The sequence below is a fragment of the Perissodus microlepis genome, chromosome 1, assembly GCF_051167445.1.
Source record: "Perissodus microlepis isolate ML-2025 ecotype Zambia chromosome 1, ASM5116744v1, whole genome shotgun sequence".
NCBI classification, from domain to species: Eukaryota; Metazoa; Chordata; class Actinopteri; order Cichliformes; family Cichlidae; genus Perissodus; species Perissodus microlepis.
Window position 1 is genome coordinate 1,476,684 of NC_140461.1, and position 27,907 is coordinate 1,504,590.

General features: G+C 47.0%; 3 protein-coding genes and 1 long non-coding RNA gene across 7 annotated transcripts in view; 2 read left to right on the forward strand and 2 right to left on the reverse strand.

Moving 5' to 3' along the window:
• ccdc102a (coiled-coil domain containing 102A) overlaps window positions 1-6,581 on the reverse strand; it is a 55,859-nt gene extending 49,278 nt beyond the window's left edge. Inside the window, exon 1 of the mRNA XM_084925888.1 lies at window positions 6,404-6,581. The gene's annotated coding sequence lies outside the window, so the exon portion shown is untranslated. The remainder of the gene's footprint in view (window positions 1-6,403) is intronic.
• LOC146393072 (uncharacterized) overlaps window positions 1-8,301 on the forward strand; it is an 18,053-nt gene extending 9,752 nt beyond the window's left edge. The window contains exons 2-3 of the long non-coding RNA XR_014800051.1: window positions 7,016-7,277; window positions 7,373-8,301. This is a non-coding gene — a long non-coding RNA (uncharacterized LOC146393072). The remainder of the gene's footprint in view (window positions 1-7,015; window positions 7,278-7,372) is intronic.
• A 710-nt stretch (window positions 8,302-9,011) lies between these two features.
• Window positions 9,012-17,901, forward strand: txlng (taxilin gamma). 3 transcript variants are annotated; one of them, XM_084925914.1, is made up of 11 exons: window positions 9,012-9,100; window positions 11,152-11,260; window positions 11,618-11,765; window positions 12,113-12,204; window positions 12,849-13,019; window positions 13,098-13,292; window positions 13,935-14,054; window positions 14,138-14,212; window positions 14,290-14,382; window positions 14,459-14,554; window positions 15,342-17,901. In XM_084925914.1, exons 2-11 carry the CDS (start codon window positions 11,168-11,170, stop codon window positions 15,669-15,671), a joined length of 1,413 nt encoding a protein of 470 aa, XP_084782040.1. In that variant the 5' UTR covers window positions 9,012-9,100; window positions 11,152-11,167; the 3' UTR covers window positions 15,672-17,901. The 3 variants fall into 3 exon arrangements, with proteins under 3 accessions (XP_084782040.1, XP_084782047.1, XP_084782056.1); XM_084925921.1 differs by having other exon boundaries at window positions 9,065-9,170; XM_084925930.1 differs by lacking the exon at window positions 9,012-9,100 and adding an exon at window positions 9,185-9,786.
• A 206-nt stretch (window positions 17,902-18,107) lies between these two features.
• On the reverse strand, window positions 18,108-26,664 carry LOC146393074 (histone-binding protein RBBP7). Of its 2 annotated transcripts, none has more exons than XM_084925951.1 (12): window positions 26,501-26,664; window positions 23,111-23,255; window positions 22,881-23,026; window positions 22,432-22,605; window positions 22,231-22,346; window positions 21,471-21,631; window positions 21,262-21,388; window positions 21,090-21,167; window positions 20,924-21,000; window positions 20,761-20,818; window positions 20,398-20,508; window positions 18,108-18,708 (listed from the first exon to the last, which is right to left on the reverse strand). In XM_084925951.1, the coding sequence occupies exons 1-12, from the start codon at window positions 26,514-26,516 to the stop codon at window positions 18,637-18,639; spliced, it is 1,281 nt and encodes a 426-aa protein (XP_084782077.1). In that variant the 5' UTR covers window positions 26,517-26,664; the 3' UTR covers window positions 18,108-18,636. The 2 variants fall into 2 exon arrangements, with proteins under 2 accessions (XP_084782077.1, XP_084782067.1); XM_084925941.1 differs by having other exon boundaries at window positions 22,432-22,608.
• Between the last annotated feature and the right edge of the window lie 1,243 nt (window positions 26,665-27,907).

The following is a 27,907-nucleotide window of genomic DNA, read 5'->3' on the forward strand; positions in this document are numbered from 1 at the left end:
ACTGACATCATGCTGAGGTTCCACCCAGACAGGAAGGCGTGTGTGTGTGTGTGTGTGTGTGTGTGTGTGTGTGTGTGTGTGTGTGTGTGTAACGAGCCAGGAAAGAGAAGAATTCAGAGGTCAACACTTCCTTTGGCAAAAACATCACACATAAATGAAACTACGCTGACCTACATTCAGGCCCCGGAGCGCCCCACCCTGAGTGGACTGATTGTGGGATGTGAACAGTTCAAAAACAAACACATGCACAGATATATAATCACAAGATGCAGGTTGAGTCCTCTGGAGTCAGTTTCAGTGACAGAAGCAGACCAAAGGCATTCCTCCTCCCGCTGGGGCTGAAACTCTGCTGCCAGCCATAATTACTGAGTCCTAAACAAACACAGCTAAACATAGAGACACACACACACACACACACACACACACACACAGTGATGGAAACACTCCCTCCAAGAATAAAACACAGCTACAACCGCACAGCATCTCTGCTCTGCTGCTGTGCAGAGTCTGATAAGCCTTCGTGCACAGCGATTAATGCATCGCTGCTGACGGCGCGTCGAGGTGAGTTGGTGGTTCTGACGCCGCCGCCCTGCAGGAAGGAAACTCTGGGTGTGGATTTAAAGGTTCTTCGCTGTCTCTTCTGCACTCAAACATCACCACGGTGCACGGAGCTTGAGAGCATGAGAGATAAACGCAGCGTCTGCTTCTGAGAGCTGCCTTAAAGCTGCGTCACAGGGCCATCTTTTATATACAGCTATTTCTTTAAAATTCAATGGACTGAATGACCTGCAGCAGGGTAAACGTCGGGTTAATGCTGGACGTGAACGACTCTCACACGCAGCTCTGTCAGATACAAATGTTCACGGCTGTCGTGCACGTGTGAAAACAGTGCACGTGTAATAATCTCCACTCAGAGAGGTGCAGGAGTGATGACCTGTCCCGGGACTGAACCCCCAGCAGCTCAGTTTCTGACTCGCCGTGAGTCTGAGAAACTTGTTCATGTCTTCGGCTCAGAACCAGCTACGTCATTGTCAAACCAATCACAGGCCAGTTTGATAAAGTTAAAGCTTCATGCAGAAACTGTCGTTGACATGAACAGCTGGTTTTGTTTGTTGCTACTTGTGTCTTTGCAGTGCAGAATCATATTTAACTTTTCCTGCAGAAAAAGGAACCTGTGCCACAGCCCGGGCTCGTAAAGAAGCAGCTGTTTGGAGCCGCACACCTGGAAACTATTGGTGCTAAAAATCAGAAACTGGAGCTTTACTGGGAATCACTTTATATCCAAAAACACATCGGTGAGTGGTCAGCAATCATGCAGCATGCAGCAGGAAGTGACACATGCACATGCGTGGTTCGCTGAATCATGAGACAAGCTTCTGTTTTATTTAAAGCCTTGAAGTCTCAGTCAGGCCGACGCTCTCCGTCCCAGCTCCCACTCAGATCCTCCCCCACTGCCAGGCCGACGTCCTCACAGATCATTAGGATGCAGCTTTTTGCTGTTTATGCCCCAAAACTTTGGAGCAGGGCAAACTTTACAGCCGTCGCTCTTTAATCTCGGCTCTTATTTAATAACGAATCAGAAAATGACGTCCCGGCTTTAGGCCGCTCTCTAATGGAGCACACACAGAGCTGATGCACGTCTTCGTCGGCTTCTATCGTTTCCAAATGTGTTTCCTTTCCTCTCTGTCCTTGATATCATTTGTATGTTCACTTTAAACCTTCACTGGTGACACGCTGTGCAAATCAAATGAACCAGGCTTGTTGTGAAACTACAATAAGTTGTAGGAGAGGAACAGTCGCAAAGAGGGAGGAAATATGAAGGAACAGAGCAGACTGATGATAAAATAATGACGGAAAGGGCAGAATGAAGTGAGCGAGTTTAGAAAAGGAAAAAGAAAGAAGGCAGCGGTCAGGAGGAGGCGCAGAGGGGAGAGTAAACAGTGTGAGGAGGCTGGAATGCGTTCAGAGGGAGAAGGCACGCCGGCGGCCGGCACACAAACCGACGAGAGCAAACAGCAGCGTTATTAGCACGGAGCTGCCAGCTGAGCCGTTATCTCGCAGAGGAAGAAGACGAGCGAGCAGGCGGAGGTGCGCTGGAGCAGGCGGAGCTTGGCTCCTCTGGTTTGGCCTGACGGGCGGCGGGTGGAGCGACAAATGAGAGGATGTTGACATTACACACAGGAAGACGGACAAACAAAAGGTCTGCAGGATGGAGCGAGGCCACACTGGAGAGAAACAACCAGGCCAGATTCCACATGAAGCTCTGCACTGTTTACCCCCCAAACACACACGCACACGCACGCACACACACACGCACACACACACAGGCTGGAAAAACATCAAAGGCAGAAACTGTGAAACTGTTCCCCAGCACTCAGTCCTGTAAATTCTTTTTTTTAGGTTACTGCACTTAAACGTGACAGTATTTTATATTAAAAGCAGATCAAATGATAAATAAATAAGGACCCAGGATCTGGCTGATTCTGATGCCTCAACTTTAGCATTTTGGCCACAATCATGTTGTTTTTTAGGAGCCAAGCAATCATATTTACTCTAAACCAGCCGGTCTACCAACACATCTGGCTTAGTCACACACACAGACAGCACCCAATCAGTACTCGGTAACATCCATCTAAATCCTCAAATTTCACTAAGTCAGATCTCCACCTTCTTTAACGGTCTGTTAGTATAGTGACCTCACAGCTGCCATACTATTGGTCACATGATGTCATTAAAATGCTCCAAAAGGCTCCAACAGCACAAACACAGCCCAGAGGTCCAGTTCAGGTGAAGCCAGCAGTAGGGCTGGGCCATATAATAATAATAATAATAATAATAATAATAATAATAATGGATTGCATTTTATATAGCGCTTTTCGGGACCCCTCAAATCGCTGTACAATACCACTATTCATTCACTCTCACATTCACACACTGGTGGAGGCAGCTACAGTTGTAGCCACAGCTGCCCTGGGGCAGACTGACACAGTAATACCGGTATGATGTTGGGCAACGATAAGAAAATGAAATATGGCAATAGAATATGGGTAAAACGCGCATGCGCAGTGCCTTTGTTTTCATACACACATGGCGGAAAAAGCATGGCGGCGACGGAGAACGAGAAGAGCGAAAGTGTATCGTTGAATGAAACGGATGAACCAGAACTGGTTTGTAAAAAAACTTCACTGGTGTGGAACTGGTTTAGCTTTCGTCCGTCAGATACACCACAAAGCACTATTTTTGGCAGAGCATGCTAGCGGGCCGTCGTTATTACCGTGTTGTTTGGAAAATAAGTTTCTCTTAAAATCCTTTGATTTTCAGAAAAATCGACAGAGCCCCTTATAATCCCGTGAGCCTTATGTATGAACTCTGGTTGTGTTTACTGACCTCGAAACGATTTTATGTGCACCGCGCTCGAAAATCTCAAAGTCTCAGTCAAATGTTTCAGCACGACTTTGCTGAGCTACGAAGCCGCACCGCTTGATGGATTGTCGGAGCATTACGGCTGTCGTAGGCGGAGCCTCGCGGAGTGATACGTACTGTGCTTCAACATAATATTACCGTATTGTGCGTGTATGACCTCTTTTTAAGTTTTGTGGATGTTATACATGGTTATGCTGAGGATATGTCGGCCAGTTTCCACTGGAAATGCCTTTTGGTTAAACTGTCAGCAAGTATTTGCATTTGCACTGTTAAATGTTTATATAACTTTAATGCACATAAAAAACAGCTGCTTGTTTGAGTGAAAATACATTGATTTTTTTGGGTTTTTTTTTTGCACTAATACAGTTGTGGAGTTGTAAAGTATTTTGTCTCGTGTCAATTATATCATCAGTTATATTGTTATCGCAAATTTTCAAATATATATCGTGATAAATATTTTTGGCCATATTGCCCTGCCCTAGCTAGCAGACAGCTAGCAGCTACAGCTGTGTCACCATCCACCTGTCAGTCAGAGAGGCCACGCCCCTAATAATGCAAACTTTAAAGAGGTGATTTGCTGTATATGGTGTATCAGGCTGTAAACATGTTTACTTCTGCTGTAAAGTTTTAACGTGGGAGTCTATGGGGACTGACTCACTGCTGCCTCTGCTGGGCATCAGAGGAACTGCAGGTATCTGGGCCTTCCAGCCCAGGGTGTTTTATGCTTTATGCTTTTGGTCATCAAGCATAAAAAATATTATTTGGGGGATATCCGATCTCTGAAAAAAACTATTTTGTGTCAGTCGGACTTTTTCTTCTCCTGAGGAAACACGCAGATGTTTCTAACAACTGTAATCATGGCTCTATTACAGCTAAGCGTCCCCGTAAGGCACGACAGAGAGCCAGCCATCAAGAGCTAAAACACACACACACACACTGACAGAGCAATCTGAGGGGTGATTTCTGTGTGTGGTTGTCATGGAAACAAAAAGGCAAAAGGGAAGAACAAGGGCCATGTGCTGCTGGTTCAGACACTGTGTCTGATCTCTGAGACAGTGTTTACGGGAGAGACAGACGGATGGATCAGAGTCTATGTTCGGAGCCGGAGACAAGCCGAAGCGCCTGAAAGGGAGGATGGAAGGTCGGAGACGCAGGAGTGCTTCTGAGGCGACACCTGAGGTAGAAACGCAGAGGGTGGAAGCAGCCGAACAGATGGCGCCGTCTGCTGTGTGCAACCTCCAAACGCCTCCTGATGACACTCGGGGGGAGAATGGCAGGGACATCCCATGATGCTTCACACCCTCACATCTAATATTCTCTTTCAAATAACCTGAATCTCCATCTGTGATCCTCCTTCAGAGCAGAATCCAGTCAGATTAAGTGCTGCACACGTCATCAGATAGTACAAACTAATAACAATAATCCCCTCCTGAGGCATCTGAGTGTGTTGGCTTCCTGTCTGGGTGAGGCTCATTTTTTCTAAAAAAGTCACCCCAGCAGTCCAACTCGGTCACACATAGTAACACAGCCGACGCCAGCTTTTACACCTCCCACAGCTTTACGGCTTTGCACTGACTCATTACTTCCAAGAAGAACTGTGAACATCCAGAGAACCTGTTAACAGCTACAATCAGCTGTCATCACATCACAAGCACGAGCAGGGATCGGTCACCGGCGAGGTTCCGCCTCAATGACAGCCCTCAATACCTGAACGCCGTCACAGACAGACGAGGACAGCAACAGTACGCTGGTCTGAATAATTGATTTCTAAAGAGAGACCCAAAGATAAATAAAAGCTGCTCGAATGTTCAGTACAGCTCGTCTAAAAAGGGAGACCACCAATCATCCTGAGGATGGAGAGCTGAAGCCACAGGTGGACCAGGTGACACACAGATACACCTACACCTACTGAAACTTTGAGTTTTAATTCTTCACATAGACCCTGTAAACAAAAGTCCATCCTTCTGCCATCTTGGCTTGAACTGAACTAAGCAGTGAGCGAGTCTGGGTTTTACCAGAGGGCTGTAAACGCACCACTGCAAAGGCTACATTTAAAACACAATTAAACTGTAGTAACATTGAACGTAACTGTAACGGTTTAATGCTAACAGACACTGAAGTTTGATTAATCACAGGTATAATTTTACAGGTTTCTGGCTCTCAGGCAAACACATGTGTTATGATTCAATAATACAGCTAGTATGATAAGCAATCGTTACATTTTAAGTTGCACAGTCTAACCCTTCCATCACTGCTTTAGCTCCTCCCACTTTAACACAACCTTCACTAAACAGCAGGTGGGTGGAGCTTCTATCCACTCTCTGTGACATCACACAGATCCAGGAGTAGAAAAAAGTGGGACAGACTGAGTGTTTGGAGCAGCCTGAGCTTTGGGCTCAGGGATTTTTACGTTACTGTTTAACATGAAAATGAAGCAGCAGCAGACACATGACCGGAAATAACTCTGTGACATGAATGTGCAGGCATGTGTCTGACCTGAAGCTGATCCCAAACTACACCTGAACAGTCTTTTCATAAACATATTGAACCTCACAGGTGGTGCACTGATCCTCGGGTTAACACTCGTGTCCCAGCTCCTGGGGTGTTCCGCTAAGACCACCCCTGCAGCTCGGAGTAAAGCCCTCACTCGTGGATACCCTTTTTAATTTCTGCAGAGCTCGGTCAGGGTCACAGTGAACCTCCAGAAAACCCAGCTGTGCCCTGCGGGGTCCAGGGGTCACCACCCTGCAGCCCGTGCCGTGCAGGACTCACACCCAAAGGAGACAGGCTGGAGACGTGAGCGTCTCTGGTCTCGCAGAGAACAAAGTGTGTGCACAGCGCTCGTATCTGCACATCAACACCCTGAAAGTGGCTCCACGGTGGAAGCAGACGGGAGGAGCAGCTTCCCTGATATCTGACACCAGCAGCGGCTGGCACTCAAACTCAGCCCGAGGAAGAGCAGCGGAGCGGGAGGACGTACCGTGAAGGTGAGCCGGTGAGCGTCGCCGTTATTCCCGCGGAACCAGTCTCTAAATCCCGCTGAAGCAGCTCCGCTTTGACTCCAGCCGAAGCCCCGAGCAGCTTTCCGTCTCTTCTCCCGTTTTTCTTCTCCGCTCTGGATGGAAAGCAGCGAGGGCAGAGAAGGGGCGGGGCTTCATCGGCCGGCCAATCGCCCGTCGGGATGACAACAATGCACAGCGCTGAGCCAATCGGGTCAGGCGCCCAGCTTCGAGCCGTTAGCTCATTGGCTGTCTGAGCTGAACGGTCCCCTGGTTGAAAGCAGAGGAGCTCAGTTCACTGAGAGCTGCACAACAAAGCAGAGGAAGATCAGAAAGCTCGGCAAACACTCAGAAAAGATTATAATTAGTGGAATTATGAGCTGTAATCAGGAGGAACACAAACACAGCAGGATGCTGTATCTGAGGGTCGCTACTGATTTTTGTTGATCTCAGTTAATATGTAACTGAGACCAACAGTGTGATTTTATGTAGATTTTATTTAGAGTCAAATGCATTTGTCTTTGCACTAAAACGACCGAAACAATACAAATGCATACTAATATTACTCTCGCTTTTTCTCATCCATTTTCCAGCATCTACTCAGTCCACTGCGGTCCTGTGGACAGCACCTCCTCCGGCTGAAGCACATCTTCCCTCCAGCCTGTCCCGGGTCTGCCTCATGGTCTCATTCTAACTGGACACCAGGAGTCATCACCTGCTGATTCACCTCTACTGCTTCCACTCCATGCAGAGCATCTGAGTGTGTGACATCACCGTATCAGGATATCGTCTCTCTGTGACATGACAATAGAGCAAAGAGTAGAAAAAATAAACCTTTGGAAGCTGACAGTTATGGTGTGTTTTGGTGCATGTCCACATTATGATCATGAATTATGTGATCAGCTCTGACTGATCTGATGTTCAGTGTCTCCTCTGCTCTGTGAATTCAGGCATCAGATATAACCATGGAGACGAAGGAGGAGGAGGTGTCACCACAACAGACCTCCTGTGTTTAGTCCAGGAGCTAAACACAGACTGTCACTACTGCTGGAATCTAACCTGAAATCACTGCCTGACTAACTGGCTGTAAACTGTCTGAGGACTCTGAGGGTGAGGATTCAGAGGGCAGGATTTGGTGGTGTCTGCACGTCCTTTCACATTTTCACTCATTGAGTCTGTTTCACTGACAGAGCCGCAGATAAAGGGCACAAAACAGGATCTTATCTCCTGAAAGCCGCCCTGGACTAAAAGGATGTTTTACTTAATCAGCCTAAATAAGTGTCATGAGACTGTGTAAACTTTCAGGAGTAAACAGAGACCGCGGTTTGCGCCCTCTGGTGGCGAGCACATCAACTGTTTCAGAGTCCTCTACGTAAACAGCTGGTTTAACCTTTCCTCCAACTCAGTGAAACAGTGATAAGGTCAATCAGAAACAAACTACACACGTTAAACTTCCTCTGCGCATGCTCAGTCAGGGTTCTCATGCCACTTACTCCTTTTCTCTGAACCAAACTCTCGGTGTCCTGAGCTCATTCACTGACGCCGTCACTCTCTGGACTCACTCACTTTAACACAACAGCTCCTAAATGTTCCCACTCACTCCACACCGGCAGGGTCACAGTCTCAGAGGCAGAGGAGGAAGACCAAAAACTATTATACAAACACAGAAGGGAAAATGCACTTTATCCCACATTTGGGACATTCTTATATATCATCATCGTTATTAGTATTATTGTTAGCATTAGTGTTGTTGTTGTTGTTATAAATGTAAATGCCAATATTTTTTTTATAATTAAATATTTATTCAGGATGTTCAGGAAAAAAACAAGTTAACATCAGTGAAAAACTCCAACATAAAGATTGTTTTTTTAATAAACAAGAAGAGAGGTCCGTTATGTTATTTGGATGTACGGATCTTTGTAAAGAAGCTAAGTTTCATCTTCCTCCCTCCCTGAAAAACGAAAATCTCTCGGGGCTTTTTTGCTTTTCGTTTCGACTTTAGATTCATCAAGCTGCTCAGATTAACACCGGAAATAGGAGCGGTGGACGCCACATTCAAATTAGAGAGTTGCCTTTTATGCACATAATTCAAAAACTGTAAAACTACATGAGAACAATACCCCCAGAAAAAACGTATAGACTGGCAGATGATGATTACTTAGAAATATTGTTATTTATAATTTAAAAATTACAAAATTTGTGATGTTTCTTTCTTAGGGTTTAGTTAGTTTCCTCTGGCGGGACTTAGTTGGTTTTGTTTATTATTTTGGCCTGGGTTCACCCTGGAGCTATGCTTCCCTGAAATCACATTTTTTTTACTCATAACTGGTTTCGGATGTTTGGCTTGGGAACCTGGGCGGGTACTTGCCTCTCTCTCCTCCGTAACAGAAAACTTGAGATATGTGCGCTATCACCAGTCTCACAAGCACAAGGACCCTGAAGTAACTCTAAATCAAGTTTTCCCACTCCACGGTCAGTTACACAGTTTCTGTTATGCCACAGTGACACATCTCAGATCTGATGAAAAAGGACGAAAGTATGCCGAGTTTCCCCACAGAAGCAATGGCTTCTTTTTTAAGCTTGAGGAGATTTTATTTTGAAAAAGACATAACCGGATGTTGCGCTTGTCGGTTGATGGCAGCTTGACTCCTGCTTTCATCTCCGGTGAGGACACACAGGTAACCGCTCCAGGTGTTTAAGCGACGGCTACCCCACTGTTAACGCTCCGTGCGGATTCAAACTGATTAGGTGGGGTATGGTTATTAGCTTGAATGCAAAGCTTTGACGAGAACCGGGAAAAAAAATTGGTATTTGGCGAAGTAAAGTTTGTACAGTGCTGTTAGCAGGCAGGGTTAGCTACAGTCTGGCTGCTAGCTCAGGTTAGCCGTGCTAACAGAAGTAAACTAATGTTGGCTTTAATTTCCAAAGGCGCGTTACATTTCCGCGGGGTGTTAGTTTGTCACTTGCGCTCTTTAATCCAAAAGGTGACACCTGACACGTGAGGGATACACTTATTCACAGGAAGACAGAATCAGATGCTAGTTTAGCAGCGCAGCTAGCCTGAGCAGGATGCCGTCCGCGCCGATGGACGTCACACAAGACTCGCCTTAAATTCGGTCCGGGTTACGGTTACCGTGCTGATCCGGACCGACATGCAGCTGATAATAAATCTTTTTAGGCGGTTCTTAATGCCCAAGGGTGCCTCCTTTAATCCGGCTGTAGTGTTATACTTGAATTAACCCGCTAATGTCTTGTTTTCTAGACTTTGGTGAAGTTGGTTAGCTTACAGTGTTTACTGTAAACACGTTAGCCGAGCGGAGAGAAACGGGAGCTATCCCCACACACCGGACATCAAACCCGGCAGGTAGGCTGGTGAGGTGATGCTCTGTGGTTCTTTAGCGGGACTCTCAAAGTTTCTTATCGTCGGCTTTAGCAGAACAGCTAACGCTGTAGCTGCCAGTGTTTCAGCTCTAGCTGAGCGGCTGCACCATGTTTGCGCAGGAAAGTCCGCTCTGATGGTAGGAGAGAGGCTGAAGGTGTCACACACAGGCTCACAGGTTCACCTGCACATTCACGCGGTCAGCTCGCACTCTGTGACTCGGACATTCGGAAGCTAACTGCTCATTTCTGCTGTAAAGCAGATGGCTGGTTAGGCTAGCCTGCTAGCCCGGGGTAAACTTCCGTGAGTTTGTGCCGCTGCGCCGCTGAAACACGTTATAAAGTCCATTTTAGAGATTTTTAAGCTTCTTAAAGTATTCCACCGAACGTTTTCAGGGCGTCTAAACTATCAGCTGCTACTATTAGTGGAAAGATGCTAGCGAACTGGTCTGTTTGTAGGCCTGAGTGTAAGTTTTATTCAGCGCGTGTGTGCACTGAACTCAGACTGTTACCATCGTGCGTACAGGGTCAGCCTGCTGCTGCTGCACACGCGTGTTTCACTGTGAACACAGTCCTGGTGTCTTTGTGGAGAAGCACGAGCTCCTCGTCCTCTTCATCCCGTTCAAGCCATCAGGCTGCAGTCGAGCTGAAAGTCTGAGCTTATTTCACGCAGTTAGGGTTTATTCCACGAGAAAGACTTATTGTAAAAGTTGTATTGTTGACATTGACAGCAGCTGTGGCTGATCTCTGTTATAGCAACACTTTGAATGAGGAGAAGGATTTAGGACAGAGCCCCAACAGAGGTCCATAAACACCTGGAACACCAGTTGATGCTTAAACAGAGTGTGTGAGTGTGTGGTAAGTGATGTGCATTTACCCGCGTGGAACAACAGCAGTGGATTTAATCACACAGTCAGAGAGGATCAACCCTGTCTGAGAATAAATCACAACCTGCCGTTGTCCACCTGAGGCAGGTGAACTGAGGGGTTTGAGGTCACTGTCAGTCGTTGTCAGCAGGAAGGCGACGGTCACCGCCCAGAGTTTTTCACAATATTTGGAGTGATGTCCACGTGGATTTAGTGTTTATTCTTCGTCAGTGTTAAATCTTTCTCACCTGTTTGATATTGTGAATAAGATGAAACTATATTTCCTAACCTGAAGCAGACCTGAATGGAAATACATGTCAGACTTGGCCAGAATTAGAGACATGAGAACAACTCCACTGTATCCACCCACCACTCTGACCTCTTCAGTAAACCCAACTGCAGATTTGAGGGTCAGATAATTGGTTTTATTTCTCCGTGCTTTGACTTCCATCATGTGGTAATCTCGTGTTTGCTCTGACCTTCAGCTCGTGACCGACGCTGATGGAGACTTCGGGAGTTTGCGAGCTCGATGTGGGGACGAGACGAATCGTAGGTGGCAACGATTCCCCGCCCGACCTGGACAGCCCGTCTCAGGTGAGCGTGGACGGCTCGTCGTTTGTGCTGCTGCTTGTTCATGTCTGTTCAGTGACCTGTGGGAGGTTTCTGTGTTTCCCTCAGAGTTGGACTGTCAGATAAATAATCCCACGTGTTCTTGGTGACAGTATAATCAGCTGATTCTACACTCAGTGGACGAAATTCATCTCCTCCGCGTTGTCCTGCAGCTGGTAGTCCTTGTTCTCCACCTGCTGCAGATTCTGAGTTCAGACCAGAACAAAGATTACCGCCAGCTGCAGTCCAGCACAGAGGGGCGGAGTCTGCACAGAGCGAGATCTCTGTGAGAGAACTTGTTTAAAGGATAACTGTCTAATAGATGGATGTGACTTTTGTTAGGAGGAGGTGTCTGAGTTTGGTTTGGGGCTCTCCTGCACCAATGAGGAGAGGGGGGAGACTCCAGGCCGAGAGGACAGTCCCAGCGACCTGGTGGAGGCGGAGCTTGATGCCGGCGGAGATGTGAAGAACAGAGAGGACAAAGCTTTTGGTACGAGCAGAACTTTAGAAGCACTGAACAGCCGGGATGCGTTTCTCACCTCAGGAATCACATTTAAATATTTACATACAAAAATTAAAACTGAATAAAACCAACACGGAGCGCGTGAAGCTTCACGTGTCTGACAGCACTCACACAGATACTGTTACACATATTTAGACCTGAATGAGAATCATTCAGCTGTGATTAGACTGTGCTCTTTGTTTAGACCAGAGAAATGGAAGTTTTACCAAACAGGACATTTTCGTGTTAAAGCTTTTCTGTTCTTGTGTCACCCGATGTCAGTTTCTTTCTCGTTGGTCCGGTTTGTTCAGTTTCGATCTTCCGTGTGGTTTCAGGGAAGGAGGTGGTTCTTCTGATGCAGGCGCTGAACGCTCTCGCCACTCCTGAGGAGAAGCTGGCCGCTCTGTGCAAGAAATACGCCGACCTGGTGAGCCGCAAATCCGACACACCGACACTGAGCAGATACTCCCGACACCTGGGAGCAGGTGACAGGAAGCACTCTGTCACCATGTGGTGTTGGTCTGGGTTTCTCAGTGTGATCTGGAACACGTGCTCAGTCGCTCCGTTTCAGAGACATCACGAGCAGCAGATTGATTCAGATTTAGCGACACGGTGAACACGCTCTCAGCTCCTCCGTGAGTCGTGGTCGCGGCCGATCATTTCCCGCTCTGACAGCAGTGATCGTGGTAGTTTGGTTGCATTTCAGCAGAGCTCTGTGGGTGGATCAGTGGACACCCACAGAGTAATAATCAGCAGAAGCTCAGTGTGAACAACAGTAATGTTTGAAAATAATCACAAAGCTTCAGTTTGTGTTTTTGGAGCCACAGAAGTAAATGAATCCAACAAGCTGGGCAAGTATGGAGATGTTTCGCGCTTCAGATTTCACGTCACCATCTCACACAAAGGTGACCTTAGACCTCAGGAAGCTCTCACAGATTTGGACATAAAGAAGGCTTCTTGGTGCTACATGTTTGTTCTAAGCCTCCACACACACCACGCTGCTGTCAGCTTCCTGTTTGTTTCCATAAACATAAAAATGACCCAGTTTGTTCTGTTGTTGCCGTCTTTCAGCTGGAGGAGAGCCGCTGCATGCAGAAGCAGCTGAAGGCCCTGCAGAAGAAGCAGTCTCAAATCGTGAAGGAGAAGGTGCACCTGCAGGGGGAGCACAGCAAGGCCATCCTGGCTCGCAGCAAGCTGGAGAGTCTCTGCCGGGAGCTGCAGAGACACAACAAGACCCTGAAGGTAGTTCAGCCGCCACAAACACCCGATGAGGACCATTTTACATTTGTGCAGGTGTCACTCCTCCCCTTAACCCCGCAGGAGGAGAACGCCCAGCGGTCCAGGGAGTACGACGAGCAGCGGAAGGAGGCCATGCTGCACTTCCAGATGACCCTGAGCGACATCGAGGTGCAGATGGAGCAGCACAGCGCCCACAACACCAAGCTGAGGCAGGAGAACATGGAGCTGGCCGAGAAGCTCAAGAAGCTCATCGAGCAGTACGAGCTCCGAGAGGAGGTGAGTTTAGGTCCCGCCTGCCGTCCAATCAGAACAGTCTGTTTCTGCTCATGAAGTCAGCGCTGGTTGTTATGAAGAGGATTAATGCTGCCATTAAAAAGGCAGAAATGCATTCTGGGTGTCACAACACAGACTCGGCCTGGTTGTGACACTTTGTCTGCACACTGACTTCTGCAGCAGGTGATCCTGGTTCTGCTCATGCTGCAGCTTCTGGTTGGAGTAACCCTCCAGGACCCTCAGCTCCAGACTCTGGCCACAACACACGTGGTCAAATAAATTGATTGTGGAAGATGTTTTAAACTTAAAAACAAGGCAGTCGCTTCATCTCCCAAAGATGGAAAATACGTTGCCTCCACGAAGGTCCTTTAAGACGTCTTAGATACACATTTAAAGGTCTTACAGACAATTACAGTCTTAAATCTACTCTTCAGTCATGTCGCAGTGAGACAAAACTGAAGATTTCATCGCCTCGGCACATTCAGATCACTCGCTGTGACAGCGTCCTGCACACCGAGGAGAAACATAACCAGGACCTGAAAAGCTTGGCTGGGATTAGAGCAGCAAGAAAAACGTTGCTTTTGTAGTGATCTTTACAGTCACTCAGGTCCTGCTGGAAACGTGATTTCTGTTGTTTCTCTGCAGCACATCGACAAAGTGTTCAAGCACAAGGAGCTGCAGCAGCAGCTGATGGACGCCAAGCTGCAGAGAATCACCGAGATGATGAAGGAAGTGGAGGAGAAGCAGCAGCGTGAGAGAGACTTTGTGAGGATCTCAGTTTGTTCTGGTTTTTATCGCAGCTGTAAATGAGCTCGAGTGTCTGAGAGACTGTGTCTGTGCCGCTGCAGCTGCTGAAGGACGCCACCGAGTCCAGACGCAAGTGTGAGCTGATGAAGGAGCAGGAAACCCAGCTGAAGCAGCAGGTACACACACACACACACACACACACACACACAGGTCAGCTGGATCGTCTCCATTACTCACTGCTCTCGTCTCTCAGCTCTCTCTGTACATGGACAAGTTCGAGGAGTTCCAGAGCACTCTGGCTAAAAGCAACGAGGTCTTCACCACCTTCAGACAAGAGATGGAGAAGGTGAGTCACCTGCGTGTCAGCGTGCGGTTACCTGCTCACCTGTCTGTGTTTCTAAACTCTCTATGTGTGCCTGCAGATGACCAAGAAGATCAAGAAGCTGGAGAAGGAAACGACCCAGTGGAGGACCAAATGGGAGAGTAATAACCAGGCGCTGCTGCAGATGGCAGAGGAGGTGATTCTTCTTCATGGGCTCCGTTTTGTTTTTCTCGAAACGTTTAAAGTGACCGATGTTGATCTAAAATGAAGATAGAGGCACGTTTTTGGCCTCAGATGTTTCAGACACACACTTTAGAAATGCCGGAGCAGACGTAGGAGAGCCAGACTGATTAGTGTCTCGCAAATCAAGTGTTCAGCACCGTCACAGCCTTTAACATAAAGGTCCAACGCTCGAGTGCACTCGTCTGAACTCGGGGGCTGAAAGAAGCAGCCATGCTGAAGTGCCAAAAGCTGCAGTTCCTCTGATGTCCAGCAGAGGCAGCAGTGAGTCAGTCCCCATAGACTCCCATGTTAGAACTTTCCAGCAGAAATAAGCACGTTTCCAGCCTGATACACAAACTGTTTGGTCTCTGTGGATCATTTCCTCCTTTATTACACCTGTACGGTGGAGGACGTTCCTAAAACACGCCTGGATTAAAGTTTGTTTTATTAGGGGCGTGGCCTTCTTTTTTTTTTTTACTTGAGAGCCGGTTGTTGATCCCACACACACTCTGCTAACTGTTTGGCTACTCGTAGTGAATTATATTGGCTCTCTTGTTTAGGGGAGTTTTCTGTAATCGGACATCCTTTAGTTGAACACCTCTGATTCTGACCAGGCTCTGATCTCTGGCCTCTGAAAACCAGCATGATGGTGGTCAGAATGCCAGTGTCGAGACCCGACGCGGTGATGTCACAGGAGCTTCATCCATCTGATTCTTCCTCCTACATGAAACTGGACCTGACTGAATGTTGTTGTTTTGCAGAAAACGCTGCGTGACGGTCACTTCAAGGCTCTGCAGGGGAAGCTGGAGCTGCTGGAGAGGCTGTGCAGAGCTCTGCAGAAGGAGAGGAACGACCTGAATAACCGACTCAGCCTCCTCCAGGAGCAGGGAGACAAAGGGAGCGCCACATCTCCTCAGGCCAAGCCGCGAGAGCCTTCGGCCGAGGATGGAGAGGAGTCGGAGGATTCGGCGCAGGGTGACGGGCCGGAGACGGCGGACGTTCAGGAAGCTCCCAGACCACCTGAAACGGACCTGACGGCGTCTCCTGGTGACAGCGAGCCTGCAGAGACGGCGAGCACGCCGCAGGACTGAGCTCACCTCGCAGCCTGCGTGGAGGTGAGGGGGCGTGGTGGGAGGGGCTTCACGCAGCTCCAGCCTAGTTCCACAACTAGCCAGAAAACCATCTTCAGTGGAGATAGAGCTCTTTTTTTTAACATAGACCTCCTCAGATTTCTACACAGAAGCTGAAGCCGTGTCTCTTTGTGTGATAAATGATTGTATCAGATTCTCTAAATCGTGGCCCACGGTAACGATCGGCACTTCTTCATACTCCCCGTTTCTACTCGATCTTTATTTTCATAGGGAACCTCCAGGCGGGCCTTCGATTTCTCTCCTCACACGCCTGAGTATGACTTTGATTTGAGTCGGACACGCTGTCGAGTGTCTGAGAAAACGGGACTGGGGTCAGAGGTCATCTGACCGACCACAGGGGCGGGAAATGGCAGAACCTCGCAGTGCAGTTGGTTCTAGGTGTTTCCAGCAGATTGAGTCTGTCTGCTGCAGCTGCGATTTCAGTCTTAAATTTTATTAATGATGAATAAGTCTGTGGATGTCTCCTCCACCATGATCCAGCTCCACCTGCTGCACGTTCAGGTGAGAGGAAACTTTCAGGGGACAGTCAGCGACACTGATCCACGGTGCAGCTCTGATCACGTTTAAACGAATGTTTAGAAAAATAATCAAAATGATTCAATTTGAACTTTATTGAAATGTAGGAGCTTCGGTCTGATCACACAAATGTTTTTTGGTTTTCATTAACAAAACTGGCGATAACAGGAAGTGACTGTAGTTTAATGTCACATCGTTAATGTCACGCGGCTGCCATCGGGACGCAGCGGGATCGTTTTTGAACCTGCTGATAGGCGCCGAGTCGGCATGACGACAGCCTCTGTCAAGTGTTTAAAAAACAAATACAAACCATGAGTTTGGGGCGTTGTTTGCTGCCCCCCTGTGGTCAACCAGTGTCATTTCCTCTCCTTTGAAGCCGTTCAACACGTTTCTGGGGATCATGCATGTGTTTTGTGTTGAGGAGCGTGCACGTGTGAGGAAGAGTCGAAGGCCTTCGTCCTCTGAAAAGTGATTTCATGTAAATTATGTTTGGAAATGATGATGGGCTCTGTGATCTTTATACTGGAAGAAAAGCTGAATGTGATTTTTCTTTTTTTAATGAATCTGAATAAAAAAAAAAAAAAATGTTGGTTTCTGTCAGTGATGCATATTATTAGGAACACCTGGGTCTAATCCCGCTCCGGGTCATTCTGTGGGGACTAAGTCATCAAAAGCAAGAAATTGTCTCAAACATTCATCTCTCTTCACCTTTTCATCATTTATCAGTTTTCTTTGACCAGGTCGTTAAAGTGGATCTATTTTGTTTCTATTCTTGGACTCTACCAGACCAGCTTTGCATGATTCAAAATAATCCTTCTGTATATCATACCTGGCCTCACTGCTGCTGAAATAGGCTGGTTTAGCTCCTCCCACTTTAAGACAGCATTCTGATTGGCTGCTTCTTGAAAAACAGGGCACCACCTCTCTGTGACATCATCCAGATTCAAGAGTAGAAAAAACTGAAACTGTGTTTAGAGCAGCTGAGCTTCAACATGAAGGACACAACGCAGGAACAGGAAATACACGACAGGAAGTGAGCAGAAGCAGGATAGGTCCACTTTAACTCGGGGTCACCCTCGATGGTCCCGCCGACGGATGAGGCTCTCGGCTTTTTGATGTGCTGTCGTTTAAAAAAACGCTCCAGCTGCTTTCAGCGCTGTTCTCCTGTGTCTGTCTCCGCCCACCACAAAACCTCAGCACGACCTTTATCGAGAACGTTAAACTTTATTGAAACAGCTGCGAGAACAGCAACGCTGAAAGTTTGAAGGAGCGTTTGGACTCGTCAGATTCACCGGTTCTGTTTTTATTGAACTTGTTCCCCCCACACACACGCATAACGAAGGGACCAGATAAAGTCACATGATCAGTGTTTGGACCTGTCAGGTACGGATTGTGTTCGACATGATTTCACCTGTGACCTCTTTAAAAGACTGTACATGGAGGATGGAGGTGGTGACGCTGGGGACAAAGGTCGCGGCACGTTTCTTCTTTCTGACTCTCAGGTAATGTCAGAATCTACCTCTGCAGGTGAGACTGAACAAAGAGGCGTCACAGCTTTGGAGAGCTTCTTGTTTGACTAACGAGCCCACGACCCCTCGTTACCGTGTTCCTACAGTCTGTCTCGCTTTTCAATAAACGTTTTGTAGAATTTGCAGCGCTGCTGGTTTCTGTTCTTTGATTCCTCTGTTTGTTCCTCATGTTGATCAGGTCGGCTCACGTTTTCATAACGGCACAAATGATACAGGAGCTGAAGGTTTGGATAGAGGCCGGATTAAGGGAAATACAACTAGGATTTACTTTAGGAAAGTTTAAAAGCTGAAGACTCTTCCATGAGGAATCTTAAAGAATTGCTGAGACGCATTTTTGGAAAAGTTACAAAAGCTTTATTGCGATCAGAGGTGCAGGAACCAAAAACTCAAGTTTCACATCATGTAACAGAACAAACGTCTGTTTCCCTCGGGTGTAGGAATTTAGCCAAATGCAGGGATGAGGAAGTACCGAAGGAGCGGGAGGCGAACGCAGCGGGAATGTTTGTTTGGAGGACGCGTCGTCAACTCGGGAACATCTAACAGGAGCTGCAGGTGGAGGAACGGAGCAAGCTATGCTGTAACGCTGCGTTTCCTTCCATCAGCCCTTTTAAAATGAATTCACAGCGACAGCGTGCACACAGAGCCAATCCATCGAGCTCCGCCCACCCGAGAGGGACTTAGGTTCTTTTCCAGGTGCGTCGGTGCTTTTGGGTACCGGGCAGTGGTGAAGCAAAGCGAGACGGCGCCGGAGTGCGAGACGCCTCCAACGCTCCGCGCTGCTCTTTTCGCACTGAGATGAATCAGAGGGAGGGAGAGGACGGGTGGGGGTCAGAGGTTGGGGGGGTGGAGCCTGTGCGGGGTTATGATCCCTGAGCCTCCAGCTCTGACGCAGGTGTGTTGTCGGGCTCCTCGTCATTGTAGATGTTCTCTGCCTGCAAGAAAGGAAGGAACCGTTAGAAGCAGCGCTGCAGTTCCTACCTCAACACGGGCGGCGTGAGAGATCGGCAGGAATCTGATGAACGTCAGACTGTCCTCTCTCCCCCCCGATGTTAAAAACATTGTACTCTGACATTGAAACTGGCCTGACACAATGATGGACCTTCTTCTACCTTCATAATTCATATTTACATGCATATTAACATTTTGAGGCTCTCGCTGCAATCCAGCGGTTTCTCCAACTGTCCACAGCGGTTCTTTTCCATGTGCAAACGCTCTCGGGTTTGAAGGGTTGTTTCTCCAGACTGGATATTTCAGCTCCACAGGTAAAGGTGGGATTTGTGCTGCTCATGCACCATCCAGAGCATCCCGACGGGTAATATCTGCACCTCATACGTGAACAGCACCAAGCAGGACAGACGAGCTCGCCGAAGAGTGGTGCGCTCTGCCGAACGCATCATTCGCTCAGAGCTCCCTCACCTGCAGTCTATGGACTCTGTGCGCCTTAGCATTTGCTACTATTCACTCCTTGTTCAACAAAGTAGCCAACTTTATTTTTTACAATTATTATAGATGTTTTAAGGCTGTAAAAACCCCTCACTGTACACTTTGTACACTTTTCTCAGGCAGGCATGAACATTTTCACACTTTTCTCTCTTGTTTAAACTCTCAAAGTTCAAACCTTTGTAGAAAAATAAGTCCAGTATTATAGAATGGCACCACAGATCAAACCCTGTTTTCAGGTCCAGAACACGGAGTAGAGCCGCTGCCAGAGAATTCAACATTAATGAATCAGAAGTCCAACTTTTTGTGCGATGGTTAGCAGGTCAGATAAGCGCTTCCGCTCCAATAAGGCCAACACAGAGAGAAAGAGGAGGAGCTTCCCCCAGGCTACTCGGGCAATGAACCAGGTGTAGGACTGGAGACTCTGCATATCTCATATCACTGTTCACTGTCTGCTGATTTGCACCTTTTTATTTTGGATTTTTAACTTTAATTTTATACTTGATTTGTAATTTTACTTTTACTCATGTATCCGGTCTGTCGTACTGTGTATGCGACAAATAAAATCTGAATTTGGATCAGGGCTCGTACGGCCGCCTCAGAGCGGTCCACTGCTGTGTTGTTAGCCATTCCTGGGTCTTTGTCCTGTTGGAGGACCCACAAGCTGCGACTGAGGCAAAGCTTTGTGACGCTGCACAGCTCAGCCCAGAATGCACAGTAGCTACAGCGCTGTGACCACGGAGCTGATGAGCCGATCGAGGCCTTGAACGCTACAACCGAGACGGCTCCAGTAAGACAACATTCCCAGTGTCTCTGTTAGTTTTCAGCACGGATCCTGCATCACGCTCAGCCTCCCTCCAAAACCTCGGAAACCATCACCGCACCCCGAGTACGTTTAAATAAATAAATCTTTGTTTGGAGGATCAGACGGCCGATGTTCTTGAAATCAAAACAACCGTTGGCGTGCTCGTGACACCGTTTCTGAAACATCTCCAAACGAGCTTCCAGATGTTTTGGTCTTTGGCGCGAGTGAAACGATATCCTGTTTTCCTGAAGTCGGCTTTCACAAGTCGAAATGACATTTCCATGTCAGAACTCCGAGCTGCTGCTGTCGCACCACCCACCACTTCATCTGATCTGTTACGGTCACATATTGTGTGTCTGTGTGTGTGCGCGCTCACCATCTGCCACACTTGCATGATGTTGTCCTCAGACACCGAGCAGATGATCCAGGGCTCGTTGGGGTTCCAGGAGAAGTCTGAGATCTTTGCCGTGTGGCCGCCGTGGATGAACTGATGGAGATCAGCAATGACAGGTTAGAGAGGCGGGGCTTTGTTCTGACAGGAAAATGATGCACCTGCTGATCACACCTGAAACACTCGAACACTCTCTGCTTACGTCACGGTATCTGAGTAAGCGCACTTGTGTCATCGAAAGGTCAAAATGAACTAAAACATGTTTGTTTTTTAGGTCAGCCATGTTCATGTGATCAGAATAAAGACGTGAGTGTCACTTAAAGACGTGACGCTGACATCATCACCTACCAGGAGCTCTGGCGGGCCGTCTTCAGCATCCTCTGCAGACTGCTCCTCCCCGATTTTGCTAAAACGACACAAATCGATATTAGTATTTTTAATAAAAATACATTAGTGTCATTGTCTCAAGCCCCGCCCTGATCTGAAGCTCCGCCTGACAGCGAGGCATTACCTGAGATCCCAGACATTGAGACGCCGGTCGGTGCCGCTGGACGCCAGGATCGTCTCGTTGTGAGGAGACCATTGTACCTAATAAAAAGGACAGGAAGGCCTCGCCATCATTTTTCCGATCACGTGTGAGTCACGGACGAAGCCTCACAAACACTTTCAGGTCTCACCTGGAAAATTTCATCTTTGTGTGACTCAAAGGAGTGAAGCTTCAGTTTGAGGTTTCTTAGATCCCACAATGCAACAGTCTGACAGGAAGAAAAGCACACGCACCTTAACATATACGAGTAATAGAAAAACTTTATTTGTACGATGACAGGAGCAGGTGGGTGTGTCCTCTACCTTATCGGCAGAGCCGGTGGCCAGGATGAACTCGCTGTAGGGATTGAAGCTCAGACAGTTGACTTCGGCGGTGTGAGCGTCCACCGAGTGGCTCGCTTTGGACGTGTTGTTAGAGCGCGTGTCCCATCTGAGGATGGATGGAGGCGGGTCAGAGCCAGCAGGTTTGATCGCACAGTTAGAAACAACCACCACCTTTAACGATCACTTACATCATCAGCTTCTGGTCGTCGGCGACGGAGCCAAAAAGTGACTCGTGGAGGAGATGCCAGGAGACGTCCTCCACGACCGCCGTGTGGCCCGTGAAGATGGTCTTTGCGTCCAAGATCTTCCCTTCTTTTGGACCGCCCCCGATGTCCCACAGGCAGATGGTCTGAGAGGGAGAGGAGGCGGGGCGTGGGGAAGTTTTATGAGCAAACAAACACGAAATATTTAATTGTTCCGTAACTGCGTTCGTCTTCAGACGATCAAAGCAAAGACGATCGTTCTTATTCCTCTGAATGACTACATGTAGAGTTTAGTGTCAACTGTGACCATCAGGGGGAAAATCCACTCATTAACGGGACTGAGCAGCAATAACGAGACGACTTCTGTACATCACCGCATGACCGGGACGAAATGTTTGGCTCACCGGAAGAAGCACCTGCTACTTTCGCTCTGGAATTTTTTTCCTTGGAAAATTGATAAAAGACAGAAATATTTTTGATCTTATCAACTTTTTAAAATTAAAAGGGCCTTTATTCTGAAAGTCCCAAAAGTCTTGACAGCATCCAATAAGAAACTGGAAGCTTTTATTTTGAAAAGCTGGCTTTTTAAAAAAAAATTTTTAAGGCATTTTAGTTTGAAATCTGACATTGAGCATCCTGGTAATGTCCTGCTGTCGGCCTGTGTGACTTCTAAACCCTTAAACTTGACCCTCACAGGGACCCTTCTTCAGTTCGTGTACTGAAGCTAAACGATGATGTCACGTACGTGGTCGTCGGAGGCGCTGAGCAGGTTGCCGCTGAGGTTTGGATTCCAGGAAAGGCCATATCCTTCTTTCTGGTGACCTTTCAGTCTTAGGTCGGGATTACACTCCCCGCTGGGATCTGAAACGCACACATACATGCCTCGTTATGATGCGTGAGGGCGTTTGATTTTAGCATGTAGCGAGCAGCCGGGCGGCGACCTCACCTGGCTTGGACGGGTGTTTAGTGTAGTCGAAGACCAGCACGTCGGAGGTGGGAGTCTTGGTGGCAATGATGCAGGGGTTCTGGGGCATGTAGCGCGCTCGGTTCACTTCGCCTTCGTGGTTGATCTTTATCTCGATCTCGATCTTCCCGCTGACGGAACCGAAGCCGCCGAACTCTGAAAGATCAACAACGCTCAGATGGAGAGGAACAGGCGACGGCGGCATGACCGCCGTGTCCTGACCTACTGTACCCGAAAGCTGCTCAGCGGCACGCTAAAACACTAATGCTACCTGTGGGAGTGGCGCACCTTCGGCACACCTGAACACAGCATCAACGTACCTGCTGGGAGACACAACAACACAGTGTGAGTGCAGAGATCTGCTAAACCCCTCCCCCTCCCTTTCAGACAGGAAGTAACTGTAACCAGCACATAAACACGCCCTTGCTTACCTCCTTTCTCGCTGTCGTAGTGCGACGCGTCAAACTGGGCATCGTCGTTTGGAACCTGGACGCTCGCGATAACGAGGTGGTTCTGCTCGTCTGACGTGTGCGTCCCTAAAACCAGCCTGTGGACCGCGTAGTCCTTTCCCTCCGGCCTGTGGAAGGCGCAGAGTTGAACCGTCACCATAACCAGCCAATAAAGCAGCAGCTTCGCACACACCTGAGCAGCCTTCTTTTACCTGTTGACATCCGGGAGCCACTGCACCGTCAGGCTGGGCCACTCCAGCGCGTGCGTCATCACCAGGTCGTACAGGAAGGGCGTGTTCTTCTTCCAGATCTTGTACTCCTCGTTGATGACCCGCTCCTCCACCGCATCGTCGTACACTTCAGAGAGACCACAAGGTGAGACACAGGTACACACGTCTCATCCTGACTGTATGTGAGCTGCAGACATCTGCTCCTGTTCCGCAAGTCTTTGACCACATTTTTACAACTGCCTTAAAAAGACATTAATAAGAGAAACTCTTTAAAAAAATAACGGTATGTATAGAAAAGATGAGGATGTTTTGGTCCAATCAGATCATCCAACACACGAAACACTGTATGTTTACACAAATCAGCTGTTCAGAATTTCTGTTAAATCTCACATTAGTATTATCATCACTCCCACTGCGCTTAAGATTTTTCTTATATGTATTTTACTGTATGCAGTATTCTGTACATTGTATAGTATTGTTCTTATTAATGTTTCAAACACTTCTTTAATTCACCTTTTCTTCTTGTCCCTTCTGCTGATGTGAAAAGTGAATTTCCCCAGTGTGGGATGAAATAAAGTCTGTGTCTATGTCATGATGCCATCCTGCTGATGTTTTGGAGATTTACCCTTTTCTGCGGAATTTCCCGCAGAAAAGGGGAATTCAATTCAATTTTATTTATACAGCGCCAAATCACAACAACAGTCGCCTCAAGGCGCTTTATATTGTACAGTAGATCGCACAATAATAGATACAGAGAAAAAGCCAACAATCATATGACTCCCTATGAGCAAGCACTTCGGCGACAAGAAAACGGTGCATCGCTCCCGAGTGTTACTGCCCAGTGATGGATCAGGCTGCTGTGAGGAGGAGAGACCTGTGAAGGTTTCTACCATCACCTGATCACCTGTGACCACGAGCTGCAGGCAGCAACTGAAACAACACCAACGAGGACGCAAACAAGAGAAATGAGCGTCCTCTGAACGGCGTCCCAGCTTTAGAGATGTGGTGAGGTGTTTCGTGATCTGGGAGAAGAGCCGGCAGGACTGGGACACGCTCTGAGGAACTGATGCTTTCACTGACCGCTGTCGGCTCAAAGTAATGAGGCTTTACACCAGCTGACCGAAACTCTGCTGCCCGACTCGTCATTGGGACCAGGAGGAGAGGTATGAAGCTCCGACCTGCACGGCTAACACTATGGGCTCAAAATGTGGTCATAAATATTTTGTACTTGTAAATCGGTTTTGTACTTGTAAAAAAGATTTGTATGTGTAAAAAAGATTTGTGCGTGTGTAAAAAAGATTTGTATGTGTAAAAAAGATTTGTGCGTGTGTAAAAAAGATTTGTATGTGTAAAAAAGATTTGTGCGTGTGTAAAAAAGATTTGTGTGTGGACTTAGCCAAAAAAAAAACCCTGCAAGTTACAAGTACGAATTTTGACCCTATTTTTCTTCCTTTAAGCTGATTGGTCAATGTCATGTCAATCACAAATTAAACAATCCAATCAGAGAACAGATGGGTTTGGCTGTCGGAGGGGCACTTTTTTGAACTGCAGGTCCTTGAAGGGTAATCTCTATATAAATATCCGATAGCAGTTAGGTCCCCTAACTTTCAGCAGCTGTTGAAAGGATAAAGTTGTGCTATATCAGTGGTTAGAAACACCATTATTACTTTAGGATTAGTTTAACACAAAGTCAGGGCTGACCCGGGACCATTGCTGTGAGTCACAGTGCGCAGCATAAAAGTCCTTTCACATCGGACGCAGGATGTGCTGCTAATGCTAATTGCTAACTAAAAGCAAAGGATCCAGAATTTGTTGCTGGCTGCTGGGCTCTGTGGGGTTTTGCAGCAGCTCTACCTGCACTAGATGCACCTGCTCCTTGTGTTTTCTATCTCTGACTTTATGTCCTCTACAAGAGTTTCTGGGGTTTTTTTTGCTAGTTCTTCAAATGTTCAATAAAAACATGTATGCTAATTCATAACGAAGAAAGCTTTGTAATGAAGACTGTCATTTCCAAAACACTGCCCCCCCCTGCGGTCTGCAGCGCTGTTGAAAAGGCTGTGGAAGTCCCTGTATTAAACACCTAGTCCTGTGACACAAAAATCACCAAACTCGGACGACCACAGACTGTTTCCCTTCATGGTGATGAAGGAAAACACTGGGTTGGCATGTAAAAGGGCATTTATTCCCTTCAAAGACCTGCAGTTCAAAAAAAGCGCCCCTCCGACAGCCAAACCCATCTGTTCTCTGATTGGATTGTTACATTTGTGATTGACATGACATTCACCAATCAGATAAAAGGAAGAAAAATAGGGTCAAAATTCGTACTTGTAACTTGCAGGGGTTTTTTTTGGCTAAGTCCACACACAAATCTTTTTTTACACATACAAATCTTTTTTACGCACGCACAAATTTTTTTTACACACACACAAATTTTTTTTACAAGTACAAAACCGATTTACAAGTACAAAATATTTATGACCACATTTTGAGCCCATATAACACCTTTGGAGACTTTGATACCTGAAATCTTTGAGCTTAAACATCTTCAGGCTTCAGTCAGCATGTGGATTACTGTTTACTTTTACTGTATTTTAAATTTTGATTTAATAAGCAGTTTCCATTTTTTACCTCAGTTATATTATTATTATTTACTCATTACAGTAGTCAGATTACTGTATATTTTACTCTATTTTTATTATGCATCTGCCTCGTTTATTAACACATTAGTTTTTACTGAATTCGTTTCTAAATGTAGTTTTAATCTGCTCATAAACTATTTAAACGTTTAAAGTGTTGCTTTTGTGTTCTTTTTAAGTTATTATAAATCGCTTATTACTGCATAATTATTTTACTCTGATTTATTGTTGGCTCTCACCGGATTGAAAGGTGCTGACAATAAAATCTGATTGATTGATTATCTGATTAATAATCACGTGATGCCGCCTTCACAGCACTCTCATGTATGAAACGTTACCGGGGAACCAGAGTGGACCTGGACTGGAGCAGTTTGGGGTTCAGTCAAAGTGCCTTGCTCAAGGAGTCCTGACCAGCCTCACGTGCAGCAAACAGACTCCAGCTGTGTGCGTGCTGACTAACAGAGGAGCTGCTGTTCGTGGTGAGGCAACAGCTCATTAACGTCAAACCGGGTCAGTTTGGAGATCTGACGTCATACCGAACTGAAAGACTGGGCGTTCAAACGCGCTCGTGTTTAAAAACGGAGGCTTTAAACCCGGGAAAGCTCGAGCTGACAGCTCTGATATTAGCATGTGATGCTAACATGAGACCCTAACAGAGTCTGCGCGCACAAAGCGGCGCGCTCGGAAAACAGGCCAAAGCAGTTTTTCGGCGCCGAGCAGCGGCCGTTAAACGTACCCTCTTTATCGGCCATTGTCCAAACTCTGCCCGCGACTCGGAGCCGGACGGCAGAGGATCCAGGAAGGCGGGAGTTCTGTTAAAACTGCTGCTCGGGGGAGCCGCTGCTAAACCCAGGGTCCTTCCCTCTCAGCGCCGGATTACGGAGGAGCGCTGCGCATGCGTGAGCGCGCGCATACTACAGGGGATCAGCGCTGTGCACAGACTGCGCAGACAGGGCATGCGCATCGAAAACAAAGAAAACACAGAAACAGCGGAGTACCAGGACCACGGTGATGGGCACAGGACCAAAGGCAACAGTACAGTGGACGGGGTCACGTGGGGGCGGGGTCGAATATCAAATTTACACTTTACAACAGCGGTCCCCAACCCCCGGGCCTCGGACCGGTACCGGGCCGCGAGAGTTGAGGCTCAGGTGTGAAATGTCTGGTTTTCAGGGTTTTTATCGGTTTTCAGCGTTATTTTGTTATCGTTTTGATCGTTAACTCGGTTTTCCTGGGTCTTTTCACGTGTGTTATGAATAAATCTTCTTTTTTTCGGCACCGGTACTAGTTTTATTTTGTTGTATTTATCCGCGACACCTTAAAGGCCGGTCCGTGAAAATATTGTCAGGCATAAACCGGTCTGTGGCGCAAAAAAGGTTGGGGACCGCTGCTTTACAAGATTTACAAGAAACTGTTTGGCAAATTCATTAGAAAAAAACAGCATTTTTTAAGAGGAAGGAACAGAAAATGCACAAGGAAAAATGTACTTTTTTATTTTCTTAATGTGGCCCCAATGCTCTGCCCTACAAAACAGACAGTGAGCAGTTTGCCTCTGATTGGAGGTCTTATACTGTCTCACAGTATAAGTACTCAGCATCTCGCCTAAAATCAACCAAATTTTGCTCCAAAAGGTGAACCGTTATTAGATATTCAGATAATAAAGGTGTCGTTTAAGTAAACCTGAATACAGGCTGAGATCACACCTGTGGCTGCTTTTCATGTTCTTTAATCCAACAGATGAAGGACGAAAAAGCAGCAGTAAGACGCTGTGATGTTCATTGGGAAAAGGTTTTATGATCCAGAGGAAGAAGCAGCTGAGCTCTCTGCAGCTCTGATGAATGTGACAATATAAATTTGAACCTTGAAGCCGAGTTAAACTTCACAGAGAAGCAGCTCTGAGGTGTGACTGATGCACATTCAACACACCTGTGAACAAACTACAGCAGACTTACAGATCCTGCTATTAAAAGATCATTCCATACACACAAAAATGAATAAAAAAAGCCGGTTTAAACAGAGCTTAAATATTTTTATTTTCTTTTAATTTGTGTAATTTTAGGATTTATTTTAATTTTGATTGGATGTCTCATACAGATTGGCTGAAACCAAAAAACTAAACTAAAGCAAGTAAACGTACACTGGA

Bases quoted from the DNA above. Each gene is read 5' to 3' on its own strand.
- txlng (XM_084925914.1), top strand. From the start codon at position 11,168: ATGGAGACTTCGGGAGTTTGCGAGCTCGATGTGGGGACGAGACGAATC. The intron at 11,766-12,112 runs GTACGAGCAGAA...GTGTGGTTTCAG, and splicing joins CAGAGAGGACAAAGCTTTTG to GGAAGGAGGTGGTTCTTCTG. The intron at 13,293-13,934 runs GTGAGTTTAGGT...GTTTCTCTGCAG, and splicing joins AGTACGAGCTCCGAGAGGAG to CACATCGACAAAGTGTTCAA.
- LOC146393074 (XM_084925941.1), bottom strand. The intron at 22,609-22,880 runs GTAAGCAAGGGC...TTGTTGATCTTT, and splicing joins CTACGACAGCGAGAAAGGAG to CAGAGTTCGGCGGCTTCGGT. The intron at 21,389-21,470 runs GTAAGTGATCGT...ATCCATCCTCAG, and splicing joins GACGACCAGAAGCTGATGAT to ATGGGACACGCGCTCTAACA.